The sequence below is a fragment of the Tachypleus tridentatus genome, chromosome 9 (genome assembly GCF_004210375.1).
Source record: "Tachypleus tridentatus isolate NWPU-2018 chromosome 9, ASM421037v1, whole genome shotgun sequence".
Taxonomy (NCBI): Eukaryota; Metazoa; Arthropoda; class Merostomata; order Xiphosura; family Limulidae; genus Tachypleus; species Tachypleus tridentatus.
Genome location: NC_134833.1, coordinates 111,866,409 through 111,880,975, shown reverse-complemented (window position 1 = coordinate 111,880,975; position 14,567 = coordinate 111,866,409). Strand labels below are relative to the sequence as shown.

At 31.8% G+C, this 14,567-nt stretch overlaps 1 protein-coding gene across 2 annotated transcripts; it reads right to left on the bottom strand.

Moving 5' to 3' along the window:
* Nucleotides 1-558: 558 nt before the first annotated feature.
* On the bottom strand, nucleotides 559-14,238 carry LOC143226058 (SH2/SH3 adapter protein dreadlocks-like). Of its 2 annotated transcripts, none has more exons than XM_076456492.1 (3): nucleotides 13,934-14,238; nucleotides 6,317-7,389; nucleotides 559-6,122 (listed from the first exon to the last, which is right to left on the bottom strand). In XM_076456492.1, the coding sequence occupies exons 1-3, from the start codon at nucleotides 13,950-13,952 to the stop codon at nucleotides 5,922-5,924; spliced, it is 1,293 nt and encodes a 430-aa protein (XP_076312607.1). In that variant the 5' UTR covers nucleotides 13,953-14,238; the 3' UTR covers nucleotides 559-5,921. The 2 variants fall into 2 exon arrangements, with proteins under 2 accessions (XP_076312607.1, XP_076312608.1); XM_076456493.1 differs by lacking the exon at nucleotides 13,934-14,238 and adding an exon at nucleotides 13,435-13,863.
* Nucleotides 14,239-14,567: the final 329 nt, after the last annotated feature.

Sequence of the window (14,567 nt, the reverse complement as noted above, 5' to 3'; positions counted from 1 at the left end):
TAAGCATACCCTTTGATCAAATCATCAAAATGGAACAATATAACTTGTCCGTAGTATTAAGATAAACTGATGTGCAATACATAAAAATTAAGTAACCTCAAAAATGAAGGCTCTGGAAATGTCTAAAATAGCAAAAATATATCCCACTGTACAAGGACTGGATTAACAAAAGGAAAAAAAAAGAGAGAGAGAGAGAGAGACCAAGAATTATTTAGATATCTCAACTTTATATCAGAATTATCTGTTTCAATAATCATATCAAATAACATTCAAGGAAGAGAAACTACCAACTAATCCTAACTTGTACAATTCTCTGTATTAACATGACTATAAGAGACTAACAAAGAAACAGGGAAAAAGTGCAGTTGCATGTAACATTTGATTAACAAAAAAACTGAAGCAAGTTTATAACCTTCATATATATGGATTACAAGGATAATACTAACTACATGTAGAACACTTGTAGAAACTTAGAAAAATTATTTTAATACAGCTGGATAAAGATATTTTATAATTGTTTTGGTAGGGTAAAATATTGTTTATTTTCATACACACACACACACACACACACACACACATATACTAGTTATAACTGCCTCTTACTCAACCACAGAAAGAACACAAGACTCACCATAACATGCATCTAGCTTTCAATTAGACTTGATTTTTTAATGATTCTTATTCAGCTATATGTGCCCAGTGGTTTATTAAACCCCACAACAATAAACACAACATAATCTCGATTCACCATACAACTGGCTTTTATTACCATAAATGAAAAAGTACTTGATACTAACTTGCATACAAATTTTTCTTACATGATTGCATTCACTCAACTGTACCATAAATACTACTCTGCACTGATTAATCACACATAGGCTGATTTCAGTCAATTGCATGTGCAACATAGATCAACCATCTTTAATAACAACTTTGGTGTAATGTATACAGAAGAACCTCTCTATAGTACTTCAAAGAGCACAAAAATCATCCAAAATTTGACAATAAACTGTCTTCAGTTTCTCTTTCAACCATTAAGAAAGTACGTAAGCCAAATCAATTCTTTTCTACAGATAATAATTACACCAATGTTAAGATAACACAATTTCAAGTTACTTCTAGTAAATGTTTAAACTAAACAAAATATGTGGAAATTATTTCTTTAAAAATAAAAAAGTTTAAAATCACCAATGAAGAAAAATAGGTTGAAAGGACAAATGTAATTTATACATAAAAATATACTTTGCTTCTTTCAATAATAGATTTATATACTTTTCTTCCAATTGGTGAATTAGTCATTAAACATTTTTTTAGTACAGCACAAACACAAAAGAGTAAACCTCCGAGAAGGTAGCAAATTGCAATACAGCATTAATTCTTTACATGTTACAAGTTCAAGGTTTTTGATATGTAAAATGGAATATCTTAACCATCCTTTAGTAAGGTACTTGAACAAAAATAGCTTGCATAATAAACTGTAAGACAACCCAAATTACTAACTGATTTAACATTCTTACAAATGTTTATACTTTAATAATTACAACAAACCTTTCAAAAATGAAAAATTTCTGCCTTTATCATATCTGATTGAATAATATGCAGAAAATGAAAATTTTTCAAAAATTCAAGATTTTAAAAAACAAACAATTAAATTTTGATATCAAATGTAGAAATTAATTTTAAAACAATTTTAAGCATCAATTCACCAATACATACTCCTGTATTTTCAATCCGTTCTTATAATTAGTGAATATAATACAGTGGGCATTTGAACCATTTCTTGATCAAACAAGCTAATGAAACCTATGGATGCTTCTGCAATCCTACTCTCTCTCAAAACAACACACATTACATTTTTCATTACAATTTTAAAAATATGTATAACATACAACACTAGTATTCTGCATCTTCTTGTTAAAGTGTTTTATTTTAGGCTTACAAATAAGTATTCAGGAAGGTTTGTACTAAATATAAAATGTATGTGTAAACTACAATATATAACACCTCAGTATTATTTCTATATTTCAGTAACTTTTACAGTTGTTAGCCACCTAATTTTCAGTAATTATGTATCACAAATTAAATACATTTATTTACAAAAGCACTTTAAGCAACAGTTACTGAAGGCACAAATCACACTTCCTCAGTCCTTTCAACATTCACACCCCACATAAATTGAACTTTTGCTGTAAAGGATGTGTTGATCTGATTGCTTGTGTACAGCAAAGTACATATTTTAATAAACCCTAAGTACTTCAACTAAATCGAAGTGTTTCTATGTTCACAAACAATAATACACATTTCTCTTTACACACAACTCTTCCCTAATCAATTCAATAGCTGCTTATTTACTCATTACGGGATTTAACACAGTACCTTTAAAAATTACAGCAGGAAAGATTTTACAACAATTACAGTACAAGTAAATAAAAAAATAATGATAATACAATACTGTAACTTATATGTCAAGTTTTACATTATTCATAAATGTTATTTTTCTATTTCTTTTTTTAACATATAATGTCATCTTACATTGAACTTGATTAATTCAGTAAATAAACAAATCTTTTTTGTGGACCTTCAAAGCTAAAGCTACCTTAATTTATGAAAAATATTATTATATGGTCCCATTTAAGAAATTCTTAACCTTTTAACACATACTTTGTTTGAAATGAGTATTGAAAGCCCAAATAATACTTGTTAATAGAATTCTTTTCAAAAGATGCTCAACAAACCTTCAACCAGTTTGTTTGTTTTTTTTACAAGAAATACTTCAGCTTAGAAAAGTACCAAAAATAGACTCCCAGAAAGTCAAGTACACATTTTTAATAACCAAGTATTGAAGAATTCTTATCTACAGTATTTTCTAAAAATAACGCTTCTCAAACATGCATCATATCCATTTATCCAAATAAAGAGGCTATGCAAAAAAAATAACATTGACTATTTTTAGTGTAGCAACTACAACTTTAAAAAATAAAGACCCAAAACTTCAACATTTTTGAATAGTAAATTATTATTCTTGAGAATAATTTCCTCTTTCAAAGCACTCAAATTAGGACATTTTTCTTTAAAATTCTTTGTACCTATTGTGTGTGATCCTGTGTGCTAACTTTTTTTTTAATCAAACCTACAGCTTTAAATAGTTTGATTTTTTAAATTAAGCAAGAACCTGATAATAATAGCAAAGTTATTAGAATGAAATTAGCATATATAAAACAATAACCAAACTAAAGTACTTGTTCACCGATGCTTTGAATACACCATTTTGATGCAAGAACATTTTCCAAACTATCATAATTTTTGTTTGCTTGCCATATTTTAGATGAGATAATAACCCAGACAGTGTCTTTCTGGTTTTACAAAGTTCAAACAATAAAAATTTTTTAAACCTAAAGCATACATTATAAATTACTGTACACATACACCAGTAAAAATCACTTCAGCTCATTACATTATAAATCAGAATACAAGATGCTAATACTTTACATGACTATGCCTCAAAAAAATGAATGCAAACAGTAAGCTGATTTCATATTAGTCAAATAAAAGCAAATGTTACAACAGATTTGGAGTTTGACCCTGGGCTACTATAGTCTTTACCACAACCTTCAGTGTAGGTTGTATAATGTAAAGACTTCACTAGCAAACCTTAAAGACTTAATATAACATAAGAATTTTAATGCACAATTTATCTTGAAGTTTTGAGATAATCTCCCAATTTCAAATTTAAGATACTGGAACAACCATAACTTAAATATCTATTAAAATACCCTAAAAAAACAACCAGCATTTGTTATAAAGTGCACACATCATAAATACACTGACTTTTTTTGTTTTAGGTATCAGGTGTTTAGAAAGAAGAAAAATATTAACTGACGAGGAATCACTCACGTATTTTATATTTTACAGTTGCCTGCTTTACAGTCTTTGAGATATGATGAATAAAAATTAAAACTTTCTACAAGATGAAATTACAACTACATTATATTAAAATACTATGGTATTTTTGCCAAGATCAATATCTTTCATTATTTCAAAATATTTCTGAAGGAAAATTAATAACAGGAAAAATGTTATAATACCATTTATTGTGAAAAGGTTTAGTTTGTGTGTGTGGTGAATTGTGCACAGTAAACAGTAGATCAATCTATTACTTTTTTTTTTAAACCATCTAAGAAAGTAAAGAAGAAAATTTATAAAATAAGTAAAATCAAATGCAGTAACCCTGTCTAAAACTGCTACAGACTATTAGAAGTGTAATAAATGTTGTAATCAATCTGTATTACATCTCAGCAAGACATTATGAAAATAAATTTAAATCAATGAATATGATTCCATATTTTAAAAAATTTGTTCACATCATGACAATATTTGAAATCAAGCTCATTGCTTTTGTTGTATTTTTAAAATACATTTTTAAGAGATGTTATGGATGGACAATTATGTAACAAATGATATCACACTAAGGTTTTTTACAACAAAAGTTAAAGAAACATTATCATTATTTTATTCTCATCTCTTTTAGCTACCAGCTGACACAATAACACTACAATTTACCATGCATCTTAAGCTTGTAATGTTCTTCAGATTTCTTAGATTAAAACAATTAGAACCATATATAAACCAAATAAATTATACACAATTTCGGCCAAAACTGAATCTAATGACATACAACATTCAGAATGTAATGATTCACCATACGTTACCAGCCATTTAAATAAAAATAAACTTCAAACTTCTAATCTGTTCAAAATGCTAAATTAAGAAAAATTAAGTGAGACACGGGTTTCTAAATTCAGAAACTATAACTACTTCATTCTGATTTACAGAAAATAAATCATATTTTACCAAACAATATTATATATATTTAATTATTTCTAATGGAGTAACCCTAATGACATTTCTACAACATAAGCTTAATATTAATAGTAAAAAAACATGAAGCAGCAATATTTATTATTGTTTCCAATTTCCTACTTTAAAGATAGAGTTTGATTAAAATAACTGGAAGAAATCCAGGACTAAGAAAATCATGCATCAGACTCTGTGAAAAAGGTAGAAGTCTTAACACATTTATCCATACATGTACCAGTTTATCCACTTCTCATAATTACTTGGATTTATCTACACAGAACAATAAAAAAAAATTACAAAATAAATTTTATACATATTAGTCATACAATACCATCATCTTGAATATATACAGTATTCAGGGTGTAATGGAAGCATTATAAAAACAAGTATAGTGAAAGGTAGCTACATAAATCTAATACTTAAGCTAATTTCATAAATGAAACACTCTAGCACAAGCTAGAATAAATGTTTTTCATAAAAGAGGCATGAAAGCCCATTAGTCCAGTCAGCAAAGGCTAACTTCAAACAAAAAAAGCCAATGATCCAAACCCAATTATACTAATTTTGTAAATTATTTACAATCAATAAAGAAATAAAAATTATGTATTTTCTGTGCCTCTGTCAGCCAAAAAGCTAAATTAAGAGGCATTACCACACTGAATTCTTTAGCTTGTTCCTAATTCCAGCCATAGATGTTATCCCCCCCTCTCACAAAAAGTTCAGTGTGGATAGTAAACTGAGTTCTCTTACTACTATTTACATGAGAAAGTAGCTGCAACCTCACTCAATCTTATAATCATCTTAATAAAACTATTAAAAACCACCATTGGATGGCTTTGTTAAAACAGGCAACTTTAATGCTTTTAATCAAACCTGATATTGAAAAGAACAAACTTCAAAGAGGTTTTGGCATATGATTAACTTCCATTTTACAAATTCAACAGTTTTACTTACTTTGTAATCTATAATTTTCTCTTGTGCATGGGAATCTACAGTGTAACCCATAGAACATATGGTATAAAATGTATGCTAAAATAGATGACAAATTTATGCTTCTATTTTATTTATGGTTTTTCAAGTGGTTTGACCAAATACAATTTATCTCCATGAGGGCTAGTGTATATAGGAGCTCTCTTATAATGTTCAACAAGGTCATCCAAAGACACAAAGGTGCGTTGACCAATACAGTAAATTCCTTCTTCAACATGAACCCTAAAGTGTTTGTTCCTATTTGGTGCTTTCAGTGATACAGAGAAATCTCCAATCTAGTTAAAAGAAAAAATTATATTTTGTTTATTTTCATATAATATTAAGAGACAGTAACATTGATGCTATAAATTAAGATATATTATAAGTACCTTGAACCTGCAGGCTGTTAGCAATTGTAAATACAGTTACCATTTTTATTTAGTTTAAATCCATTAAGAAATTCAACTTTTGTAAAGTAAAAGAAACTTACATTTGTTTCACTTTCTCGAACTAAGAAATCTCCATTCTGTCCATATTCATTAAGCATATTATCACACTGGCTTCTTGTGACATTCCCAACATACCATGGTTTAGCTAGCAGATCTTGTCTAAAGACAGGAGTTGGAAGAGGGCCTCTGTTCTTCACTTGTACTAGTGGTGATCCTTCTGAAGATGTTACATCTATGTTGGATATTTCAGTCTGAATACCACTTAAGTCTATATCTACAACTGCAGAACTACCAACTGCTGTATCAAGTGAATATGAAAAACCCTTAGGTTCCAAAGTTTCACTACCTTGTCTCAATGTAATTACTTTAACATAATTCTTGGGAACTAATCCAACTTCCCCAGTTTGGTTACGAGCTTTCCACCAACCTGGATCATTTGCAGGTCGATCAACTACTTCGAGATGGTCTCCTTTATGAAACGAAAGTTCTTCCTCATTTTGTGCAGAGTATGAATACAAAGCCAAGACGATATCCAAACATTCAGAATCTTTTAAAATTCCAGTGGTTGAGCTTGCAGGTGTATAATTATGACTAATATCATTCAGGTCATCATGTTCTTCCATAACATAGTTAGAAGGAAACCAACCCATGTTACCATCATACTCACCTTTCCACCACCCATCACTAGATTTCTCCATGACAACAACCCGTGTGCCTTTCACCAAAGATATTTCATCTGATTGTTGGGCTGTATAATTGTATTTCACTAATGCTGTTGTGGTCACTACAGCTTTATTCTTAAGGAAAATGTTTTTAGGGGAAGAGGCACTGATTTCAATATCACTATTTATAATTGGTACAGAAGTTGGAGACATTTTGGACTCATTTCGTTTTTTGACCTTTCTACGAAAACTATCAAATATTGAAGGCTTTTCACGCTTGACAAAGTTTGAGGGAACAAACCCAGATTGGTTTTTTGAATTAGACACTTTCCACCAGTGTTTGCTATCATCTAATAAAAGAAGTCTTTCACTTTTTCGAATGTCAAGTTCCTGGCTAGCCTGGGCTTGGTAGTCATATTTAGCTATCACATAAACATCCTCTCCACTTTTGCCTGAACAAAAAAATATAATTTTAGTCTCTGTCTAATAAAGTTCAATGGTTTTTATACCAGTTACTCATATTAATATGCTACCATGTCACCTACACATTTTTGTATCAAAAATGCAAATTGTGAAAACGAGGAAACAAATTTTAAACAAACTTAGCTAAGTCATTGTAAAATAATTATCCTTAAACAAAATTGTGAAAGTTTGGCCAACTATTTATTTTTCTCAAATACAATAATCTTTTTAATAAAAAATACCATTATCTGAAAAATTATTAGATTTTGATAATTAATACACACACATAAAATAGTTCCAAGCCACATATACATTTTTAAATCCAGTGCTCTCTTAAATAATGTTAGATTATATATATATTTTTTTAATTTGGAGAACAAATTATTTAAACATCTTGAACTATAATTAAGATGATCAATCAATATCCAGAATATCACATTCTCATTCAGGAAGCAGGATAAATTCCTTTCCTTTTATAATTCACAAGATATGAGGCAAATAGGCTATGCTTTAAAGGATATTGAAAATCAACTTATCTTCTTTAAATAAAAACGAAATTTTTTTACAACAAATTCTTACAGTAATAGTAATAGAGTCTGGCTGTAACTAGTATATTAAATATCAATAGTACTGTAGAGTATTCATTAAATGAATGTGAAAATGTTTTAGATTTTAAAGTCTCAAAGAATGCACAAGTAAAAATGAGGTGGGAATAAATATTTATAAGGTGCACGGTGAAAGCTTAAGAGAAAAGTAAAGTATCATGGAAACATTTGAAATTTTCCATAATTGCTAATAGGTTGATACATGTTCAACAAGATTAGTTATGCTTCTAACACAAACAAGGAAAACAGATGGGCAACAGCTTCAACAGCTGTAAACCACAAGATTATTTTAGCATATTAACTGTCCTAGTTTCTTTTCTTTTTTTTTTAAGTAATAACTTTTTCCTTTATATAATACACATCTTATGGAGGTTGCTATTTGTGCACTTTGCACAACACACATTTTTGGCTAAAATAGTTTGGAAAAAAATTTTGGTACAACTGTTTTTAAAGGTAATCTGAACACTTCCTACTTAACAAATCACTAATGACCACTAAAGATTATCAAGTAATTGCCATTTTATAAAAATATCCCACATTAAGCAATCTCTAGTTATGAAACTTCATTCCATACTACACGTAAATATACATTTCTGTGTCTAGTCATGCCTGATGGCAAAACCTCCTACAAATGATAAACATTTATTTCTGTCTTAACATCATAATTTTCTTACACTGAAAATGTCAATAGGCGCTTACCTCTGCCTCACATAAATAGCTATTCTTAACTGCTGTCCTCTATATGGAAAAACATCTTTTTAGATATACTATAAGCCTTCCATCTCACCTCCATTGAAATTGACCAATTCTAATGCATCTCTTATACAAATCATGACACTTAAACTTTTCACCAATAAGAGTATGACATACTCTTATGATGTGACTATTCAATTCTATCATGTCAAATTTTGGCAGAAGATGGAACTGACATTTTTCACTGTGGAGGAAGAGTGGAAAGTGTTGGAGGAGATAAACGCTTATTAGAAATACATTTTCAGCAAAGATAAGTTGCAACTTCTGATATGGTGCATTATCTCCTTTCATAAAAATAGCTAGATTCCTACACTGAATAGATGCAGGGACCTGTGCAAGGGAAAAAAAGAAGCACCCTAAGATGAAACAGTCAGATTATAAGATCCTATGTGGGGAACTGTACCACTTCTGAACCAACTGCACTCTTTGCTCATCATAGAAAATTGTCTCATACATGGGCAGAAAACAAAGAAGCACATCTACTTGAAAGAAAGCTATGACCAGAAAGTGATCTGAGCCATGCAATATTTATAAAACCCAATTCCAGAAATTGGCATTTCCAGTCTTGGTTTTGAGTTATATGATATAATGGCCATTTTCAGAAAATAAAGTAATAAAAGTTTTAAAAGACTTTTAGCAAAATTTTAATTATAATTCACCAGGATAACTAACAGGTAGTTCAAATAGCAGCATTAGTCACCTGAAGTTGGTCTTTCCAGTCCTGGTTTTGAGTTATTTGACTTTAAGGCCATTTTCTAATTTCAAATCAAATTAGATGTACTATGATTCTTAAAAGGGAATCACATTAAAAAACATCTAATGTATAAATTAAAAAACTTAAATAGCATTTAGAAAATTAATGGCCTTTAAGAAACTAAAAACATTTCTAAGGTGGACAGTGTTACCATCATCAATAACACTAACACTACAAATAAACCATGGGACAAAACATGTTTAAAATGGTGCCATCATTGACAGTCATAATGACAGCAAAACACTAAAACGTGGCTCTTTGTGACCCGAGTGCTAAACAGACAATACATATTGTTGCTTCAATCCCAGATAAAAGAAAACAATGAGTTAAAAGACTGTGACCATTGCATAGTAGAGTTAGTTGGAAAAGCTTGTTTTCACAGAGCCGAGCCTCGAATACAGGACCATAGTCGATGTAGAGAACAGGCAAAGCAATGATAGTGCCAGAGCAGACAGATTTATCTGCAGTGTCAGTGAGCTCATTCCCAAGAACATCAACATGGCTTGGTATCTAGAAAAACTGGATAGAAGTAGATGTTAAAGAGAAATGGGTCAGTCGATTTTAAATGTTGGTGAGAACAGGGTGTGAACTAACATGAAGCAATTCCAGTGCCAGTAGAGAACTAAGCCAGTCAGTATAAATAGAGCAATGTGAGTACTGCTTAGCTTCTATGTAATCCAGGGCAAGATAAATGCCGTACAGTTCAGCAGTGAATACAGAAGCTGTAGAGCCCACACAGTCACCTGATTTTGAACCATCTGTATAAATAGAAATGGAAGGATTGTTCGAAAGATGTTCAGCAAATAACAGACAGTATTTCCAATCAGGAGTGTCTGCTTTTCTCAGAGGACTTAAAGATAGGTCACATTTGGGGACTGTAAGAAGCCATGGTGGGATGGGCTGACCAGTGGATACAGCAATATTATCCAATGACAGACAATTCATTCAACTACACCTGAATACAAAAGCCAAAAGAAGCAATGGTAGATCATCTGTTCTGAAAAATCATGGCCCACTGAGGAAGGAAAACACAAACCCAGGGTGGATGCTTTGGTAAGGAATGAAGTTTCAAAGCATATATTAAAGACAGTTGAAAAAAGCAGAGGTGCAAAGAAGGTTCATCACACTGTGTATAAGCTCTGAACTGGGGAAGTGCAGAAAGCCCTGGTGCAGAGCCAAAGTTACTGATGATGATCAGGGTCCAGCATCTCTAAGGCCGGGGTCCTGGCAAAGCCATATACCAATGATCCATAGTAGAGTTTCGATCAAATAAGAGCACGATATATCTTTAGCATAAAATATCGATCCCCTCCCCAAGTGGTGGAAGAGAGAACACAGAGGATGTTTAGTGCTCTTGTACATTTGACCCATAACTGTTTGATTAGTGGTATAAAGATCAGCTTATGGTCAAAGATAATCCAAGATCTTCACATTGAAAAGTTTGACACTCAAAACACAGCTCTGAGAGACTCCAAGATCCTGTAGAAAAGAACCAGAAAGTGTCAAACCCACACAAACTTGGAATCACCTATCCATTAAAATTTTTTTAATAAAAGTGGGCAAATAGCCATGTAACCCACATATATGGAGGTCTCTTAATGTCAAAGAATATTGATACAAGATGTTTTCATTTGATTAATGTTTCAAGTCAAATCAGAAAGTCCATGGTGAAGCACTGTCATCGGAACCCACAGTGGGTGGACGATAGGAGGTTGTATGATTCAAGAAATCAAACAAGATGAGCATTAACCATCCTCTAAGGTCTTACAGAGACAGCTTGTCAAAGAAATTGGACAGTAGTTTGAAGGAATCTTGGGATCCTTCCCAGACTTAGAGAAAGGTAGGACAAAAGCCTGGTGCCAAGAAAAACATTCTCTTGCCAGATCTGATAGATGGCCAGTTTAAGTTCCACCAGTGTAAAGGGACGATTATAGTCTTAAAGACAATCAGCTTGAAAGAAAAAAGGTAACTGCTCTGCCCAAGTCTTAATGTCTAGAAAGATGGAGGAAGAATCAGAAGTGCTAGATACCCAGCAAAAGCTACTTCCTGGCCATCAGACAGCAAGACTTAGAGGCAGACAGAATTATATTGCCCACTGACCTTTTGAATCTTGCCCAATATGACTTTGGAACTGGTGGTAAAAGATATGCTGGTTGTGAACTTAATCCAAGAGTCCTTCTGGCTTTGATTTCTTACCACCGAGCATGTGCACAAGCCTGCTGGAAAACAATGTGGTGCGAGAGTGTGGGATACCTATGAAAGGTATCCGAAGCCCGTTTTTTAGCCTTCCATGCCATGTGGCAGGCAAGATTCTACTATGGACAAGGATATCGTGGAATACATGATGAGGTTTTAGGAATACATTTAGCAGCTGCCTGTATAATACAGTTAGTTACTGCTGCCACAGAGTCATCTGTTGATGCCTCACAGATGATAGCAGGATCTAGTTCTGCAAGAGCACTGAAAGAGGGTCAGCTTGCTTGATGCAGTTTCCACCAGGGCACATGGGTCAGGTGACATCAACCATGGCCAGTCTCTTTAAAAATAATAGGAAAATGATCACTGCCTCATGGATTATTCTCAACCCTCCATGAAAAATGGGAGAACAGTGAAGGGGAAGAAATTGAGAGATCAATAGCAGTAAAGAACTGACTAGGTGCTTGAAAATAAGTGGAAGAGCTAGTATTGAAAAGAGAAAGGTTGTGATCACAGACACTATACGCTCTACACAGCGACCCTTCCTATCAATATCAGCACTTCCCGAGAGGGGCGATGTCCATTAAAATCCCTCAGGATTAAAAAGGGAAACGGTAACTGTTCAATGAGAGCATTAAGGTCTGACTGATCATAGGTCCCTCTAGGTGACAGGTAGAGAGAACAAACATCTATGATATAACCAAAGAAAACACGGATGGCTACAGCCTCCAAGGGTGTGTTGAGTGGCAAAGACAGGGTGGGCACATGCTGATCAACCAACAGCACCAACCCTCCACGCACTTGCCCATCACACAGCCTATCATTTCTGTACAAAGAAAAACTGCCAAAAAGTGACTGTATCAGCAGGTTTCAGGAATGTTTCCTGTAAAAAAGGGCATACAAAATAGTAGGAAGCAATCAATATAAAATAAAAAGCATAAATTTATATTTCCTAATTTTCTTATAGAGGTTATGAATGGGTGAGCTCTCCTTTATGTGGAGTGTGTTCATTATTGGTGCTTAAAAACATCTTAATACGAATTAATGGATATGTCACACTACTCTAGCACATGCTCCATCACATTTATTTAGCATTCTTAAATTAGCACATTCTTTCACTCATACACCTATAAATTTTAGCATAAAGATCTGTACAACATCAGTAATATTCTACACTAAAATTACTTTCATATTTATCTAACTGCTCAAATAATTTATGATTATTTGAACAAATGAAACTAGTAAGACTGCAACATACACATACCTAAATGTTTGGTTTACATAATCCTGCAATCATTTAAAAAGCATTTTCTGTATAGTAAAAAAAAAAAAAAACATTTGTGTATCCTACTTTGTATAACATATTCACACATACAACTGTGATGTATTTTTAAACCTGGATTTTATCTGCAATACGAATTCAGGTATAAAATATAAAAATCATATTTCACCAAAAACCACATATATAGTTTATCAAATCATTAAAAGAAATGGAACACCAGTTAAACAAGAAAACTGTTGACACTAGACAAGTATGATATAATCTTCCACTCAAACTATTTAAAGATCTCAACAAGTACCAACAAACAGCTTCCATATTAAAACCTTATTCATTCATAAACGTACTTCAGCCTGTAAACTGTCACTTATTTTATAAATATTTTTATATTTATATATATATATATATTTTATTTTTTATTATTAATAATAATTAGTATTATTATTACCTAGCAATGCAAGAGTATCCACCAATCCTCATTTTTCCAAGATAATACCGCAAAATATGTTTGTAAACCATTTAATATAATAATTCCCCTCATAAAATCACTTTTTAGATATTTTCATCAGAATTTACTCAAAATAACTTAATCAAAAATACTATGTTTATGGCCATACATTGGATATCCTTCCAAAGTTTAATTTTACTCCTAGTCTTATTACCGTTAGACCCATACTGTGTTCGATCCAACACAAATCTTATGATAAAAACCCACTATTTGTATATCTTATGCTAATTACGGCATTAAAACACTGATTTCATACGGTAAACTGTTCAAGTTAAAAGGATTAAAACAAGAACAAGAATTAAATATCCCTTTAAATATCATCATTTTCGTGCTTTAGCGTTTTTGCTCAGTCAACGTACATAACTGATAATAACTATGCGACTGGGCGTGATTTAAAATATGAAACAATAAACTTAGTTCTTAGAAGTTAGAATCTTACCCATTTTTGGATTGGACATCGTCGCTACGCCACTATTTTATATTTCTTGATTAGTTTCATTCCAAATTCAAACTGCTTGATGAAAAGGCCTAAAACCTTTTCAAACAAAATGTTTCTTAAGAGTACATTACACACAGAATACGTAAATAAACGAGAAAACAATGCTGCCTATATATTTACACGTTAGACGTAACTAAGCCTACAAAATAACAACCTAACGCACAGTACAAAAAGAAATTAATAATTCATCCCCAACCCACTATATATATATATATATATGTGAGTGTGTGTGAGAGTATACACACACCACGGTAATTCTCGTGTTACACGGGATCACCAATGGAAGGAAACCAAGCGTAAATCACCTGTTTCAATTGTAGTTTCTTTAACCAAAAAATATTTAATACTCAATACCACATTGGTATCGAACGTAACTTAGCTGTTTATTATGTCTGCTTTCTTCACAAGATAGAAGAAATTTTATCGATGGCTTGGGGGATTATTATATTTTCTTTTCATGTGCTAAACTCTGTTCAAGAAAGGTGTACTTTTTTATTTAATCGAAACTTCAAAAATATAGTGCAATATAAGTTACTTTAAATAAAAAGTATTGTCGAAATATTTTGTACAATTT